This window comes from Macaca thibetana, chromosome 15 (genome assembly GCF_024542745.1).
Source record: "Macaca thibetana thibetana isolate TM-01 chromosome 15, ASM2454274v1, whole genome shotgun sequence".
NCBI lineage: Eukaryota > Metazoa > Chordata > Mammalia > Primates > Cercopithecidae > Macaca > Macaca thibetana.
Window position 1 is genome coordinate 27,716,318 of NC_065592.1, and position 18,586 is coordinate 27,734,903.

At 40.6% G+C, this 18,586-nt stretch overlaps 1 protein-coding gene across 7 annotated transcripts in view; it reads left to right on the forward strand.

Moving 5' to 3' along the window:
- Positions 1-18,586, forward strand: part of SUSD1 (sushi domain containing 1) — a 136,528-nt gene that overhangs the window by 74,694 nt on the left and 43,248 nt on the right. For all 7 annotated transcript variants that reach the window (XM_050762024.1, XM_050762022.1, XM_050762023.1 and 4 more), the window contains exon 10: positions 1,884-2,076. In XM_050762024.1, coding sequence (XP_050617981.1) covers positions 1,884-2,076 — 193 coding nt within the window. The remainder of the gene's footprint in view (positions 1-1,883; positions 2,077-18,586) is intronic.

An 18,586-nucleotide genomic window follows, 5' to 3' on the forward strand; every position in this document is an offset into this window, starting at 1 on the left:
TGCCAGGCCCAGGTACAATTTTTTTAACCAGAAGCAAAGACTGTTATACTGAGTCATAGAAAATAAGTAGGAATTGACCGGGCGCAGTGGCTCACGCCTGTAATCCCAGCACCTTGGGAGGCTGAGACAGGTGGATCACGAGATCAGGAGATGGAGACCATCCTGGCTAACACAGTGAAACCCCATCTCTACTAAAAATACAAAAAATTAGCCAGGCGTGGTGGCAGGCACCTGTAGTCCCAGCTACTCGGGAGGCTGAGGCAGGAGAATGGCATGAACTTGGGAGGTGGAGCCTGCGGTGAGCCAAGATCGTGCCACTGCACTCCAGCCTGAGCGACAGAGCGAGACTCTGTCTCAAAAAAAAAAAAAAAAAAAAGTTAAAGGTTAATTTGTGTGACATGTGAAACACTCTTAAATTGACTGGAAAAAAGTCAATATTTAAAAGTGTTTTGCTAAAGAGAATAGACATATTGCCTAAACACGCATGAACACATTATGCCTCACTAGTAAGTGGTTCAAAAGAATAGGGGACTGCTAGACCGTGGGGGAACAGCTCCGACGATAGCACAGTCTAGGTTGTGGCCATGGATATGGGTGGCAGAGGTGGAGTGAAGGAAGTTCATAGCATTGAGCTCTAAGAACTCTGAGGCCAATATTTGATGGTTTACCTGTAAGGACCTTTAAGTTATCCAAGAGAATTCAAAGAGTTTGAGAGAGAAGAATCCTTATGAACCACGTGTCAGGGTCTTGGATGACTGTGGAAATTGATAGAGAAGAGTGAGGGAATAAGGACGGATTGCGGGTGGTATAGACAATGGTGCTAGCATCAGTGGCAACACTGAGCATATGTCTCCACCAGCTAATGCACACTAACTGATCAAGGGCTGATCATATTACTTATGGGACCTTCACGAAAGTTTTTTCCCTATAACTCCCTGCTGGAGCTGGCAGTGCGTAGAGGATGATTTGTGTGATATGACTCCACGGATCAAAAGCCCTTTTACCAGAGGTCTAACAGGAAGGATCCAGTGAAGTACCATGGCATTTGCTTTGAATGCATAATCTGGGGTGGTCCCCATATGTTTTTGTTTTTTTTCCCCTCCATGGGCAGGGTTAAGGAACCCACCTAGTTTAAGTACACTGTTCTATGAGGCTTGTCCATGGATTTCTTACAATGAAAAGAAATTAAAAGAATTTTGGCTGGATGCAGTGGCTCACACCTATATTCCCAGCACTTTGGGAGGCTGAGGTGGGAGGATTGCTTGAGGCCAAGAGTTCGAGACCAGCCTGGGCAACAAAGTAAGATTCTGTCTCTACAAATAAATTGTAAAAATAATTATCCAATAATTACTTAGGTGTGGTGGCGCGTGCCTGTAGTTCCAACTATTCGGGAAGCTGAGGATCACTTCAGTCCAGAAGTTTGAGATTGCTGTGAACTAAGATTGTACCACTGCACTCCAGCCTGGGTGACAGAACTAGCCTCTGTCTCAGAAAAGAGAGAGAGAGAGAGAGAGAGAGAGAGAGAGAGAGAGAGAGAACTATTCAGAAGGGAAGGAGAAAAAAAAATTTTGCCCATTAGCTCCAATGTAATCTCTTTCATTTGGGTGATAATCAAGGGATTATTTTAGAATAGACTAACATTTTCTTCATCTGAGATGTAGTTAATGCATTTTAAGCTTGGTCCTATATCTGATTGTGAGGACAGGTAAGGTAGCTTTGTAAAGTCCTTCTTCAGGTTAGCTTGCTACTGTCTTAAAAATAATTATAAGTAGGCAAGGATAAATAAAAGGAACTTTCTTGCTTTAACTCCATTTTGCTAATAGTCTAGGCACCTGTTAGCCAACGGAAAATTTAATGCAACACTTTCTTTTAATCTCATGCAGTTTACCGTTCTGGGTCAGAGGTGGTATCTGGATAACTTTTGTCACGCAACATCATTTAACTTCACAACGTGGGAGCGAGCGCCTGTAGTGTGTTTGGATCTGTACCCTGCGACTGATTATACAGTGAACGTGACCCTGCTGGGATCTCCTAAGGGGCACTCGGTGCAAATAACAATAGCAACTCCCCCAGCAGGTGGGTGTAGATGTCTCTCTTTCTTGTGCCTCAGGACAAATTGCCTATGTGAATTGAGCTATGCAGTGTGTGGGAGGGGGCATAAGAGTGCTAGTCTGGGAGTCAAGAGACAGGGGTTCCAGGTCTAACAAACTTTGTTAGCTGTGTCTGGGGTTCAGGATGCCTGAACCTTACCACTTATCCCCTTCCCTGCAGGGTACTGGCTCGTAGAGGGCACAGACCAAGGGTGAACTGATTTATTCAGAGCTCCCTGGAAGTCCTAAATTGAGAATTTTGTGAAGCATTTTGTCTCTCACCCCAAATTTAAGACAACTGAACCCTAAGGGTATTCATTATTGGCAACTAGAACCAACTTCCGGGAGACAGAAACGTGGGTCCCACTGTGTCAGGCACTGGCAGGCAAAATGGCCTCAGGACTGGGCCATGTATAAGCACATTAACTTGACATAGAGAACAGAGGCCTGATTAAGGTCAGGCTGCTTAGAAATTCTTCCCTTGCAGCCTTTTGAGGAAGCCACCTAGGTGCCAACTGTATTAACTCCACAGCTCCCCCTAGTGGGATGGCTGTAGTGCAGCCATCACTACTATTTCTTTTGTTCTTTAATCCTGTGAGTTTATCAGACAAATTTATGGGCAACCAGAAGAGGCTGCCCCTTTGAGGGAAAACAGCAGAAGAGGGTAGGTCCTGCTGCTACCTCCCTGAGGCCTCTCTGTGATATTCACCACTGCTTTTGTGGGTCAGGGTGGGCAGTTTGGCCTTTGCATTTAGAAGACTCTGGGCCGGGTGTGGTAGCTCATGATTGTAATCCCAGCACTTTGGGAGGCTGAGGCGGGTGGATCACCTGAGGTCGGGAGTTCGAGACTAGCCTGGCTAACATGATGAAACCCTGATTCTACTAAAAATACAAAAAATTAGCCAGGTGTGGTGGTGTGTGCCTGTAACCCCAGATACTCGGGAGACTGAGGCAGGAGAATCACTTGAATCCAGGAGGCGGAGGTTGCAGTGAGCTGAGATTGCGCCACTGCACTCCAACTTGGGCAACAAGAGCAAAACTCCATCTCAAAAAAAAAAAAAAAAAAAAAAAGACTCTGAAATGTGTTAGACTCTCATGAGGGCCACATAGCACTTGAGGCTGAAACTTCATTTTTTTTTTTTTTTTTGAGATGGCGTCTCGCTCTGTCACCCAAGCTGGAGTGCTGGGTGCCATCTTGGCTCACTGCAACCTCCATCTCCTGGGCTTAAGCGATCCTCCTGCCTCAGCCTCCCGAGTAGCTGGGACTACAGGCGCATACCACCATGCCCAGCTAATTTTTGTATTTTTAGTAGATACATGGTTTCACCATGTTGGCCAGGCTGGTCTCGAACTCCTGACCTCAGGTGAGGTCTCCCAATTCAGCCTCCCAAAGTGCTGGGATTACAGGTGTGAGCCACCGTGTCCGGCTTCAGTTTTTATCCTATTTTTCATATCAGATTGAGCCTAGCACCTTGTCCTGTCTGTATCAGCAGAGGTTGCACAAGGAGCACCTCATGACAACATAAACCTACCCCCCCAACACATTTTCAGCTGCATAGTAATGCTCGCAAATTGAATATGAATTCCCTCCAATTATTCAATTCTTAGAGAAATAAAAATCTATAAATAAAATCTGGCTGGGTATAGTGGCTCACGTCTGTAATTCCAGCACTATGGGAGGCTGAGGCGGGTGGATTGCTTGAGCTCAGGAGTTTGAGACCAGCCTAGGAAACATAGTGAAACCCTGTCTCTATAAACAATACAAAAATTAGCTGGGTGTGGTGGCACACACCTGTGTTCCCAGCTACTTGGGAGGCTGAGGTGGGAGGATCTCTTGAGCCTGGGAGGTTGAGGCTGCAGTGAGCTGAGATTGCGTCACTGCACTTCAGCCTGGGCAACAGAGCAAGATCGTCTCAGATACAGAAATAAAGAATAAATAAAATCCACCTCTCCTTGTAAAATAAACTAATATGTAAAGGCATGGAGTCCCCAATTTTTTCTATCCTACATCTTTTCTGCTGAATCTCAGCCAGAGTGTCCTGCTGAATGGAGAGTGTGTTCTAGCTGTTGAAACCAAGGAATCTTGTTTTGTAATAGATGCTACTCCTTTGGTGTACAGGGGAGTGGCAAATGCTGAGGTTTTGAAGCAGGCACATCCTTGGCATATTCTAGGAATGTCATGGAAACCAGTATGGCTGGAGCAGAGAGCTGGGGACAGTAGTGAGAGATGAGGTCTAAACTCTAGCATGAGTATAATAAATGAGAGGCCCTTGGTGTTAAGTTCAGAAAGAAGCCTGTTGTTATCTTCTCCTTTGCCTCCCTAAATTACTAGTAGTAAGTAGAATGTAGCATGCCATAGTTCACCCTCTGTAGGTTACCAAGCAGTTTGGAGTTTACCACGTGTCAAATTAAACGTAGATTGGGAAATGTCTTCTTATCAGGGTAGTTGGATTCATTTTGTACTCTCCTTGAAAATTTTAGACATTTGCAGTGGTGGCTCTGGGTCTTTCTTGATGCCCGTTCCAGGGATTTAGAACCTTTCCATTTTCATTGCTCCCTTGAGCCCTATTTCTACCGAAGCTTCACCATTGCTGAAGATCTTTATCTGTTTAGTGAAAGAGCCTCCCTTCTTTCTGGGCAGGACACCCCATATTTATCTTAGGAAACTCTTCAAGTGAGATACATTGTCTTGCATGCTTCCTTTCCTGTCTCCATTTCTCACTCTTTTCTCTGAATTTCTATAAACCCAGAAAGATTCCCTAAATTGTTTTAGTTCTGGACTCCACAGGGTCCTATTATTGAATGTCTGCCTGTGAGTCCTACTTCCTGGTTAGGAGATTTTCCCTTTTGTCTCCCATGGGGAATTACCCTCAGCTGATCTGTGAGCTGCTGTTGGGTTTCCAGAACCTGAACTTTCACTGGTCTGATGAGGTCCAGGAAATCCCCTGGACTAGTGGCATTTCACCCAAGCCCTAGCTTCTTGGAATTGAATTTCCAAGACTTAAATGGTCGGTGCTTCTTTGATGGGAACTGAAACACTTCTTCTTGTTCCCGCTTCCTTTTCTGTATAAGAGATAAGCCTGCAATGTTCAAGGTCCCTCTGAGAACATTCTTACTTAGCAGGTCCTGCTCAGGTCTAAGCCTTTACCCTTCCATCTAAGTTGTTTCTGTTCCTTCTTTATTGCCAGGTAGGGCTCATACCTTTTCTAGGTCTTAGTATTTTCCTTCTCTATATTTGCTTTTTGTTTTCAGACTTAGATTTTTGTTCTCCTCACATATTACTTTGGAATCTGCCTCTGAGGTCTCTGTAGAGAAAGAATGATGTCACAGAGCTCTGGACCTGCTGCAAACATCCAGTGTTAAAATACCTTCTTCCACCGGGCATGGTGGCTCACGCCTGTAATCCCAGCACTTTGGGAGCCCGAGGCGGGCAGATCACGAGGTCAGGAGATCGAGACTGTCTTGGCGAATGGTGAAACCCGGTCTCTACTAAAAATACAAAAAAATTAGCTGGGCGTGGTGGTGGGCGCCTGTAGTCCCAGCTTCTAGGGAGGCTGAGGCAGGAGAATGGCGTGAACCCGGGAGGCGGAGCTTGCAGTGAGCCGAGATTGCGCCACTGCACTCCAGCCTGGATGACAGAGCAAGACTCCGTCTAAAAAAAAAAAAAAAAAAAAACCTTCCCACTTTCATTTTCACTAGGAGGCATTTCTTTCTATCAGTTCAGCCTAAACCCCAGCCTGGGCTTGATCAATTGTCATTCTCCCTGGACATTGTTTAATACAGCTCTATTTCTCAGGCAGATGCCCTTATAGCCGCTGCAATACCTGTTGCCTCATCTACAAAAACAATGCCACCTTGAAACTCACTTAGTGATGCTTGAAGAATTCTACACTGATCATTCTGTTTTTAAACATGTTCACATTTCTCTAGCTTTGGAGTATCACAGTTCCAGTTATTAAGGAAGAAACGAAGAGTTCTCATTAATGCCTATTCTCGTTCCCCTATTTAAAACTTTTCCTTGTCATATTTTTCTAACTGAGCCAATATGATTTCAAATTTTCTTCTTAGTGTTATTTCCTCCACTTGATTTCATTCTCCCTAATCTTATCCTTTCTCCCTAAATCTTATCCTATCTGTGAGAACAAAACCTGTTTTGGAAACTGATTTCATTCTTTTTTCAGAGATGGGGAAAATCTCATTTCTAGGAACAGAGTTCTAGGTATACACTTTTTGTTATTTCTTTTTAGCATTTGAGTTTGTAATAATTCCACTGGACTTTTTTTCTACTTTAACTCCCAAACAATTTCTTATCTAGAATCCCCAGTCTGAGTTTCTGTGAAACAGATCATCTAGGGCCATTTAAAAGACCTTGGTGTGGGAGTGAACTCAGCCTGTGGAGAAGCCATGGATCCAATCTTCCTGCGGTTCTCTCCTTAGCCCTGGATGAAATTCCAAACGATATAAAGAGAAACGGAATTTTGGCAAGCTAATCTAGTGTTGTCTACTAATATCTAGCTCCCCAAAATGCTCTTTAAAACCTCCCACTATTGCTCCCTCTGTGCATATTAAACTTTAGCAAATATAGCAATTACCTGGAGAGCTTATGAAAACACAGGTTCCTGGGCCACATCCCAGAGGTTCTGATTCAGTAGGCCTTTGGAGAGGGGAGCAAATTTTCATTTCTAGCAAGCTTTCAGGCCTTGCTGATATTGTCAGTCTACATTTTGAGTTGCCTTGCTCTAACCACATAAACCTTAGCTACTCCTGGGCAATATCAAAGCTCTTGCAGGCAGAGACATAATAAGAAAAGAAAGACTAAAAGAAAAAAGTGGAAGCTAAAATAATTCCATCTGCTCCTGCCTAAAAACCCAGTGTCTTAGAGCTTTGTCTGATTTGCAAAGTTTTCCTGGTAATCAGATATTTACCTACCTCATCTGTTCCTGAATTCCAGTTGCAGAGATTAGGAGCTGTCATTTTCCCTCATGGTGCCTTACTCCCCTGTGGCAGCTCTTATCTTTATACTCAAGACCCCAATGAGTATATCTGCCTTTTGCAGGGAGATACTGAATCTTATCTCTCCTTTCCATATGAGATTGCACAGGACAAACAGATAGATAAATGACAAATATCAACTTTATTGATCTGGGCAAGTTTCCAGGAACTCTCTCTCCAACACTGAATTTCAGGTAAAAGCTATATTGAAGGATGAGGTTTAGCTGTTGTGGCCAAGTAGAACTTCCTACTTATTTTCCCCATGGAAATATGGGCAGGTGGCTCTGGAAGGGAGCCTTGCCTGGCTTACCCACCCAGTCTCAGGCTGAAAAGCAGAGGAAAGGGTGGTGGCAGACACTGGTTACTTACCTCTTGAAGACCGGAGATACCCAGAGTCCCCCTTGTACCTGTGCACAGGCGGGTACCAGAGAGCAAGTCTGCATTTTGTTTGGGTGGCGACCTGTAATATATGAACTTATTACTTGGAAATGTGACTCAAGGAATGGCAGTCTCCTACCAGTTAGGTTACGTATATACTGTTCTTTCCTTGAGGATTAACATATGGGGAATAAGGAGAAGCCAAAATTGTCTTTTCCTTTACGGAACTGGAAAGACAGGTAAATAGCAACCTTTGATACACTCAAGCAAGGTCACTGATCTCTGTAATTATCTTGAACAGGAAAGGTCCATTATAGTTGTAGGAGTCTATGTTAGGAAAGCAATTTAAATTACTTTTAGGTTCCTTCAAATTCATTTGTTTTGAAGGAAAAATTTGTCCAAATTTCTTGGTTGATTTACCATCATTATTTTATTTATTGATCAAATTTCATGTTCTTATGGACATAGATAGTTTATTCATATACTAAGAGCATGACTTCTTTGGTTATTATTTATGTTGTCTTTCTTCTGTTTTATGGTTTCTTTCAATTTTGTTTATGATGTTTTTGACATATAAAAGTTTTAGATTGCCATACAGTCAAATCTATTGATCTTTTCCATTGTGATTCATTACATTGTTATTAAATGTAGAATTTTTTAAAACAAAAGAGTATTTATATTCTGTTTTATTTCTAGGAAAGACTTTAAGTGACCTGCATGGGTATATAAAATAAAAGATAATAGGTTAGATGTCTAGGCTAAAGAAGAAAGAAAACAAAAACAGAGACATAAAAAATATAGGAATAAGGTTAAGAATAATTCATGCCTTTATAACCTATTTACTTGTTCATTAGTGCCTCACAAATTTAGGTTTAAGTTTTCCCATCCAGCCAGAAAGGGAACCATGGCATTGTCCATAATGTTACAATGAAGCAGTGTTTTTCAGAAGTACAATTCTTTTTCAACATTAAGAATCAGTTAGGAATTTCTGATTCCAGGGGGTCTCATAAACAGGACAGTGTCTGAGCAGCATTTTATGAGGATTTTATAAGGCTATTTTTTTTATATTTCCCCTGAACACAGAAAAGCACAATTCAGTGTAGAGTGGCAGAAAAGATGCATTAGAAATGCCTACTGTTTGCTGATCTGGCTTGATTCAGGGGTAGGATTAGGTTATTTAGATTATTTGGAGGTATGACTGGAGTCCATTTCTTTCAAACATTGTTTTCTAAATATTGTTTCCCTCAACTGAGATTTGATGAATGTTTGGTGTGACTGAGCTAGCAACTGTTTTCTCTTATAAGTACCCACGGAGCAATTGTTCTGTGCTGCCAATTGAATAACAAGGACTTGTGCTTGAATTGAAGGCTGCCCTCCTCTGTTGGAAGGTTGAGCCTAGGGAGCTGAGCCAAGGGAATTGTTTGAATCTGCTCTGCCGATGAATGGGTGATTGAACCCTCAGAATTCCTCTCCATATAATATAGTCACAGGTGTTTAGCTTGAAAAATTTCACAGTTGTTCTAACCAATACCAAATTTGTCTAAAGAAAAATTTCAAATAAAAAATTCAATAAATTTCAATAAAATAACAGTAAAGCTCCCAGCTTTATCCTGTTGCCCTCTTTAAGATAAATTGCTCCCCAAATGTAAATCAAGGATAACTAAGATGATACTACTATTTATAGAGCAGTTATACAATAGTAACTTTGCTTTCAGGATAGTTGATTTATAGCTATTCTTTTTGACAATATTTAGCTTGCAAAGCCAACTGTCTATATAGGCTACTTCTAATTAGAGATTTAAAAATTGTTATTATTTATGTACAAAAGAATGCTTTTTTTCAGTTCCTTTTAGCAGAAGATTGCATGCATTTAGATATTCCCAAAATAATGTTGGTAAATTTAAAAAAATCCTACAAGGAGAAGGAACAGAGCACTCTTACCGGGGAGTAAAGCCCTGATAGAAAACCATCACTTTGAAGGTGGCTTTCTGCTGCAGGTTTTGAACAGCGTGCATAATTTGAGATCTATGTGGACTTGATAAAACTTCCTTGTAATGGATTCCTCTTCACAGAATTACAGTCTGAACAAAAGATAATAAAGACCATAAATCATTTAATGTTGTTTCCGATATTTTTCCACAGAATGATAAATATTATAACAGCATTCTGTGGTTGAAGCGTTGTGCCTGAAGTCTCCCTCCTTTTCTTACACACCATAAGCCTAAGAAACCCATACTTGCAGTTGGTCAAGCCAGAAATTGGCATGTATTTTACATGGAATATACAATCATCTGAATATGCCAAGTATGGAGAGAGTAAATGTTTGCTCTTTTAACAGATAAGATAGTGACCTTGTAGATCCAGCTTAGTGGGACCATATCCATTACCTTTACTCATAAAGATGAATGTTGTTTAGAATTGGAGCCTTCCACTAAATGGGTTCTAAGTGGCTCTGAAGGCAATAGATTCATCTCATTCTTTTTAGGACCTTCATTTTCTAATCATGCGTACAGACAGACTCCAAAACTGTTCTCTCCTAGGCTGAAATCAGAGAAAGGATCACATACATTTTAGTCTAAAATATTCCTTAGTACCATGCAAAGGAAAGCTAACTACAAGATATTTTAAAAACTTTTATTTACATATAATTTTAAAATTTGATATAATTTCAAGTTTTTCCCTTTCTTGCAGTCCTACCCCTTCCTGTAATATATCCCACTTGGTCATGGAGTATTGTCTTATGTGGTGTTAGATTCTGTTCACTAATATTTTCTTTTGCATTTTTGCACCAATATTTATAAGTGATGTTGGTCTACACTTTTCTCTATTTTTTTTCCACTATCTTTATCAGGTTTAAGCATTGGTATTTTCCTTTCTTCATAAAAAGAATTTGTAAAGTTTTCTTCATTATTTATGCCTGGGACAATTCACATAGCATTTGGACTATCTGATTTTAGATGGTTTGGTAGAATCCATCAAATTCTATGAAATGATCTGGGTATGGGGCTTTTCTGTGGGGTTGTTCCTTGATGACATTCTCAATTTTTTCTATGGAAATTGGTCGGTTTAAGCTTTTTCTGTCTAATGGAGTCAATTTTGGTAAACCAGATTTTCCAAGGAATTGCCTATTTCATCTAAGTTTTAAAATTTATTTGCGCACTGATCTGCAAAGTAGTTTTGTTTAACTTTCTGAAGTTTCTTCTGTCTCGGTGATCATTTCTCCCTTTATCTTTATTTTCTGCCCCCTTTCTAAGTTAAATTAGCTAAGTGGTTTGTTTATTTTATTAGTTTTTCTAAGATTTTGGTTTATTAATTGGACATACTATTTTTTTCTCTCTCACAATATCAGGGATTAACAAACTATGACTTGCAGAACAAATCTGGCCTGTCACCTGTTTTCATAAACAGTTTTATTGGAACAAAGGCAGAGTTGAGTAGTTCTGACAGAACTGTCAGCCTGGAAAGCTTAAAATATTTACTTATCTGGCCCTTTATAGATAAAACTTATTGATTCTTGCTCTATATCATTAATTTCTGTTTTCTTTTTTTCTTTTTTTTAAAGATGGAATCTTGCTCTGTCACCCAGGCTGGAGTATAGTGGCACAATCTCAGCTCGCTGCAACCTCTGCCTCCCTGGTTCAAGCGATTCTCCTGCTTCAGCCTTCTGAATAGATGGGACTACAGGCGTGTGCCACCACGCCTGGCTAATTTTTGTATTTTTAGTAGAGACAGGGTTTCACCATGTTGGCCAGGCTGGTCCTGACCTCAGGTAATCCACCTTCCTTGGCCTCCCAAAGTGCTGGGATTACAGGTGTGAGCCACCGCGCCTGGCCAGTTTCTGCTTTCATAGTTATTATATCTTTTCTTATATTTTCTTTTGCTTTACAAAGGTAGTTGTACTATATCTTCATTGTGACTTGTGGCTTTTAGCATTAAAAATTGTCCTTTGTCATATTTAGTGCTTTTTGATTTGAATTCTACTTTGTCTTATATAGGGATTGCAGTGCCTACTTTCTTATGGTTTCAACTCCGTCCTATTATTTTATGTTACAACTACTATATGTATTGTGTTATATTTTCTGCATTTCTTTCTCTGTATGATAGATTTTCTTTGCTTTTATTTATTAATTTTTGAAGGAAGGTTTATATTTTTCTAGTGGTTACCTTTGTACCTTTAAAAAATGCCCTGACTCCCTTCTGTTTTCTCATTTAACTTTTCACCATCTGGTTTGTCAGGTTTGTTTGTTTGTTTGTTTGTTTGTTTGTTTTTAAGACAGGATCTAGCCCTGTTGCCCACACTGGAGTGCAGTGGATTGATCATCGCTCACTGTAGCCGCAACCTCCCAGGATCAAGTGATTCTTTTGCCTTAGCCTCCTGAGTAGCTGGGACTAGAGGCGTAAGCCACTGTGCTCAGCTAATTTTAAAACTTTTTGTAGAGACAAGGTCTCACTTTGTTGCCCAAGCTGATCTCAAACTTCTGACCTCAAGTGATCCTCCCACCTTTGGCCTCCCAAAGTGCTGGAATTACAGGCGTGAACCACCACACTCAGCTGGTTTGTCAGTTTTTTTTTCTTTTTGAGATGGGGTCTCACTCCCAGGCTGCAGTGCAGTGGCATGATCATAGCTCACTACAGCCTTGAACTCCTGGGTTCAAGTGATCCTCCAATCTCAGCTTCCCAAATAGCTGGGGCTACAGCCACCGTGCTTGGCTAATTTTGTTATTTTCATTTTTTATTTTAGTAGAGACAGGTTCTCCCTATATTGTCCAGGCTAGAACTGAACCCCTGGCCTTAAGCAATCCTCCTACCTTGGCCTCCCAAAGTGCTGGGATTACAGGTCTGAGCCACTGCACCTGGCCTGGTTTGACAGTTTTTAATGGCATACTTTAATTCATGTATTGCCTTTATGACATTCAACTGTTGACACAACTGATTTATTCTATTTTCCTTTTTCTGTGTCCCTTTTCCTCTCAGTTTTTCAGTTGCATTATTTCTATTTTATGAAAACATATAGCATTTATATATCATTCTTCTGTCTCACCCCATCTTTATTTTTGTCTTAGAGCTACAGTTGAATATAGCAAATGTTTATCACCAATCCTTTTACTGAAGTTTCCCCAGTTTATCTCTTGGATGAAGCTCATTTTCCAGTAGATTCTTTAAGAGCACAGTGTTCCTTGAGTTCTTGGATATTTAGAATTGTTTCTCTATAGCCTTGACACTTGAAAGGCAGCTTGGCTAGATATAAAAATCTTAATTCACACTTTCTTGATTTGAGTTTCTTAAAAAGATTCAGTTCTTTTGTTGCCTTGCTTTCTATGTAGCTTTTGAGAAGCCTGATGCAGCCCGATTCTTTTGCCCTTGTATCTTATTTGTTTATTTCTTTGAGTGAAGACCCTGAGGATTTCTTTCTTTATCTTTAAAATCTCATAGTTTTACTTGAATACATTTTCGGGTTGATTGTCACCCCATTTTGCAGTCAGATTTCACAGGTACCCAGTGTATCCCTTTAGTATTTCTACTCAGGCCTCTTTATTCTTGTAAAGTTATCTTGAATTATAGTTTTAAACACTAATTCTGTTTCATGCTTGTTTATCTTCTTCAGATAATTTAATTATACGTATGTTGGATCTTTGCCTGTATTCCGCTTCATTCACTTTATTTTTGACCCTTTTAACTTCTTTTTGATCTCATTTTAATTATTTTCAGTTGTTTTCCTGTATTTCTTCAATTAAATCTACCCTTCTTTAGGCACCATGGAATTTAGTCTTTATTATTTCTAATGTGATTTTGTATTTTCATTTCTTTCCCTGAACTCAGTCACCTGTTTCATTTCCTCCCTAGTTTTTTGTCCATTTATGTTTTAAGTTTTAAATTTTCTAGGCCTGGCTCAGTGACTCACACCTATAATCCCAGCACTTTGGGAGGCTGAGGGGAGCAGATCACTTGAGGTCAGGAGTTCAAGACCAGCCTGGCCAACATGGTGAAACCCCGTCTCTACTAAAGATACAAAAATTAGCCAGGCATGGTGGCGCACACCTGTAATTCCAGCTACTCAGGAAGTTGAGGCAGAAGAGTCACTTGAACCCAGGAGGGTTCAGTGAGCAGAGGCTGCAGTGAGCAGAGATCGTGCCACTGCACTTCAGCCTGGGTGACAGAATGAGACTTCATCTCAAAAAGAAAAAAAAACGTTTTAAAATTTCTGACTTAAAGAGTTTTCTTCATACCCCCAAATGCTTGAGAATACTTATTTCAGTTTACTAATGTATAGGACTCCCCTACCACCCTACACCCCAGTTTGTGGGTTTAAAAAAATGTAGAGCTTTTTACAAGCTGCATTGTTTTAATTTTATATATATGTATATCAAATATACATATATGTATAATATATATGTATATTAAATATACATATATGTAACATATACATATATGTATAATATGTGTGTGTGTGTGTGTATATATATATGAAATACAAACTGCTTTTGTCCATTAATTCCAGGGACAGAATTGCTGGTTTAGGATGGTTAACAAGATTTCTAGGTTAAGAGTGCCCTCTTCTGTCACTGAGTGAAATGCAGTTTCTTTAAAGGTTTTGTTTTGTTTTTTGATAAGGCTGGGCATGAATCATGTATTCTCAGTTTAGGTTCTCCTTTGCTTTGTAGGATCTTGCATTTCCCTCTCTCTTCTGTTGCCCACCACTGCTTAGTCTCCAAAGGACACCCATTCTTTCCCTTTTATCCTTTTCTTTCCCAGAAGCAATGCCTTTTTCTTACCACTGCCTGACAACTCATGGACTTTTAATCCTTTCCTTGTAGTCAGCGCTCTGACTATATACCAGGTCTCTTTTCTTTTCTTTTTCATACAGTAGAGTTTCTCTTGCTGGGAGTGAACCTAGCTTACTCTGGGCCACCTTGCTTCCCTCTTTTCTATTTCACACATCCCTTCTAGCCCCCCTTGCTCTTCACAAGGACTTGCGGGAGATTGAGAGATAATTTTGCTGGAATTTCATATTTACTTTTCTATTTAACATGTTTTTGTGTGTGTGTGTGTGTTTTAGAGGCAAGGTCTCGCTTTGTCACCCAGCCTGGAGGACAGTGGCAGGACCACATCTCACTGCAGCTTTGACTTCCTGGGCTCAAGCAATCTTTCCACCTCAGCTTTTCAAGTAGCTGGTACTACAGGCTCCCGCCACCATGCTCAGCTAACTTTTTTGTTTTTTGTAGAGATGGGTTGTGGTGAAGGGGGCGGGTCTCGCTATGTTGCCAAAGCTGCTCTCAAACTCCTGGGCTCAAGCAATCCTTCTACCTCGGCCTCCCAAAGTTTTGGGATTACAGGCATGAGCTACTGCACCCAACCTTAACAGTAATTTAAAGTTTGTAATGTTTTCTGTTCTCCTTATGACAAAAACTCATAGGTAGCTTGGCACAGGAAGTAGTTTGGCACAGCTCCTCTTGAGTCAGATGATCTAAATTCAAATCCCAGATCTGCCACTTACTGTCTCTGTAACTTTGGACAAGTTATTTCACCTCTATGTGTCCCAGTTACCTTAACTGTGAAAATGGGATTGACAGTATCCACATCATGGGCTCATTGTGAAGACCAAATGGGTTAAAGCATATGGAGAAACAGCACAATACCTGACACATGATGAATGTCTATCAAATGTTAACCAATACTTACATTTGCTTTCCGGCATTTATTATATGCTCCCTTGTTTTTAAAACTATACTTACATAGGCCATAACTTCTCTCCTAAATGAAATGCATATTATGGGCAGAAATCATGTCTTAATCAGAGTACTTATATGCCACTGGGTCAATGAAATACCATTTGCTTAGCTTTCCCCTTATTGCTGATTGTCTGCATTTAAACAATCACAACTGCCGTGATTTGTTTCAATCACTGCCGTAGACACTGAGCGTGTAAAAATTAAGAAGGTGTCTCTCTCTTCAAGGAGCTATCAGTTCAATGGGGGGACAGACAAAGATCAATGATACAATACGTAAAGCAGAAGTGAGGCATTTGCAGGGTACTACAGGACCAGAGAGGACGTGGTGATTGATTTTGCCCAGAATTGTTTGCCCATACTAATGAAGCAGAAACAAAGTTTAGTTAAGAGCTTAATTTTCTCTCTTTTTTGTTTTGTTTTTTTTTTTTTTTTTTTGAGACGGAGTCTTGCTCTGTCGCCCAGGCTGGAGTGCAGTGGCCGGATCTCAGCTCACTGCAAGCTCCGCCTCCCGGGTTCACTCCATTCTCCTGCCTCAGCCTCCCGAGTAGCTGGGACTACAGGCGCCCGCCACCTCGCCTGGCTAGTTTTTTGTAGTTTTAGTAGAGACGGGGTTTCACTGTGTTCACCAGGATGGTCTCGATCTCCTGACCTCGTGATCCACCCGTCTCGGCCTCCCAAAGTGCTGGGATTACAGGCTTGAGCCACCGCACCCGGCCCAATTTTCTCTTTTTTGAGGCATTCTTGCAGTTCTGGTTTTTCAACTTCAGGATTCTAGATTAGATTGGCCCAGTGGGTGGAGAAAAGAGAGAACACAGAGTAATCACTAAAAATGTATAAGAGAAGGAAGATTTGTGTGAGACACCGTGGCACGTATCTTTCATAGCCAAGGATCTGAGAACACTAGGAAGGGACTTGGGATGAGCTCTACCGGGGATCCTTTTCTCCTCATTGAACGCATCATGGGTTCAACCTGCCTGTGGCTCAAACTGTAAAGCCCCTTGAATGGAGGGAAGGGAACCTGGAGGGAGAATGTCACTCCCTGACCCGGGTGGAACTGAACTGTGAGCCAGTGAGACATTTCCTGTGAGCAGAAGGAGCTGCAGACTCACCACTACTGTTAGGTTACTTAAGCATATGTGTGTGTGTAATTTTTAAAAATGAAATAATTGTATATACATTATTCTTCATTTTGCTGTTTTATTTTATTCTTTGACTTTTGGCCTTACAATATCCTGTAGACATACTTCCATATCAATTCATATAATGTCATCTCATTCTCTCTGAGGGAAGCACAGTATTCCATCGTATGAAGGTATACTAATTTATTCACTTATTCTCTGTAGAAGGTTCTTTGGGTATTTTTTTCCCTTTCAAGTTTTTGTTATTACAGTCAATGATACTGTTAATATACTTGTATATGTTATGTTTTATTGATTCTCAGAGGCATTTTTTTTCACATTTTGATATCTATGAAATCCTACAATTGTTATACAGTCAGGTGGCTGCCAAGAACACAATTGTCATTGTCCATCTATGCATCATATTGGTCATAGTTGCTTATAGTGCTGTCACTTCTATTTAGTCATGGACATTAGTGGTGCCATTTATGTCTTGAGATCAATTGCCTACTAAAACTTTTTCCAAAAAGCTACATTATGATTTAACATTGAGACACAGTGTTATAATATGTAAAGCACAATGGGAACAGAAGAGCAAAGTATCAGAGCAACTTTCAGCATCAGAATGGGTGTCAGTGGATGGTGAGAAAGTTTTGGAAAAAAAAAAAGGAGCACATTTTGAAGAAATACTGCCTTACCAAACTCTGATAGATATCTCATAGGATGCTATTGTGTGGAAAAATATAGACACCAATACTCTTAATTGAGAAGTGATTGAAAAGTGTTTGTTATATACTGACCATGAAGAAATTTTAGGAATGTCTCAATTTTGCTTATATTTTTGACTGATAATATACAATTAAAATTTAATATCTATGTTGGTCTGTAAAAGCTTTTTCAACCAGTATAAAATAGTCCTATGAGATAAGAAAATAATTGTGGCGGCTGGGGGTGATGGCTCACACCTGTAATTCCAGCACTTTGGGAGGCCAAGGTGGGCGGATCACTTGCGGTCAGGAGTTTGAGACCAGCCTGGCCAACATGATGAAACCCTGTCTCTACTAAAAATACAAAAATTAGCCAGGCATGGTGGTACATGCCTGTAGTCCCAGCTACTCGGGAGGCTGAGGCAGGAGAATTGCTTGAACTCAGGAGGCGGAGGTTGCAGTGAGCCGAGATTGCGCCACTGCATTCCAGCCTAGGCGACAGAGAGACTTCATGTCAAAAAAAAAAATTTTTTTTTTCTTTAAAATCTTTGTGTAAGTTTTGGATATTTCTAGTTAGGTTTATTTTTAGGTATTTGAAGTTTGCTTTGATATCCCATCTGATGAATAGGGATCTTTTTATTTTTCTATTATATTCTGCTACTTGTATTAGTTTTCTATTGCTGGTATGACAAGTTACTGCAAATTTAGTGGCAGAAAATAACATGAGGGCTGGGTGCAGTGGCTGACATTTGTAATCTAGCACTTTGGGAGGCCGAGGTGGGAGCCCAGGAGTTTGAGCCCAGCCTGGGCAACATAGAGACGCTGTCTCTACAAAAAAATTAAAATAAATGAAAAATAAGCCGGACATGGTGGCCTGTGCCTGTGGTCCCAGCTACTCGAGAGACTGAGGCAGGGAAATCACTTGAGCTCAGGAGGTCGAGGCTGCAGTGAGCCATGATCAGGCCACTGTGCTCCAGCCTGGGTGACAGAGCAAGATACTGTCTCAAAAAACAAAACAAAACAAAAACAAAAAGCAACATGAATTTAGTGTTTTATAGTTCTGGAGGTCAGAAGTGTGAAGTGTTTCACTAAGCTGAAATCAAGGTGTCAGCAGGCCTGTGTTTCTTCACGGGTGGGGGGGATCTAGAGGAGAATCTATTTCCATGCCCTTTCCAGTTTCTAGATCCTGCCTGTACTCCTTGGCTTGTGGCTCCATCCTCCATATTTAAAGTTCATCAGTTTAACCTCACTTCCGTTCTTGAATCTTCTTTCTAACTCTTCTTGTTGCCCTCTTATAAGGATCTTTGTAATCACATTGAGCCCATCTGGACAATTCAGGATAATCTCACTGTCTTAGTCACCTCTGCAAAGTGTTTCTGCCGTGTAAGGTAACATACAGGTTCCAGGGACTAGGATGTAGACATGCTGGTGGGGGATGGGAGTCATTATTTAGGCTACCATACTTGTTCTTGAAGATAGATAGAAAATGAGCAGTTTTTGTGTGTTGCCTTTCTATTATTTTCAAACAGTTTCATATTTGATTAGTTGGGTCTCTTAGATTTACTGGCAGT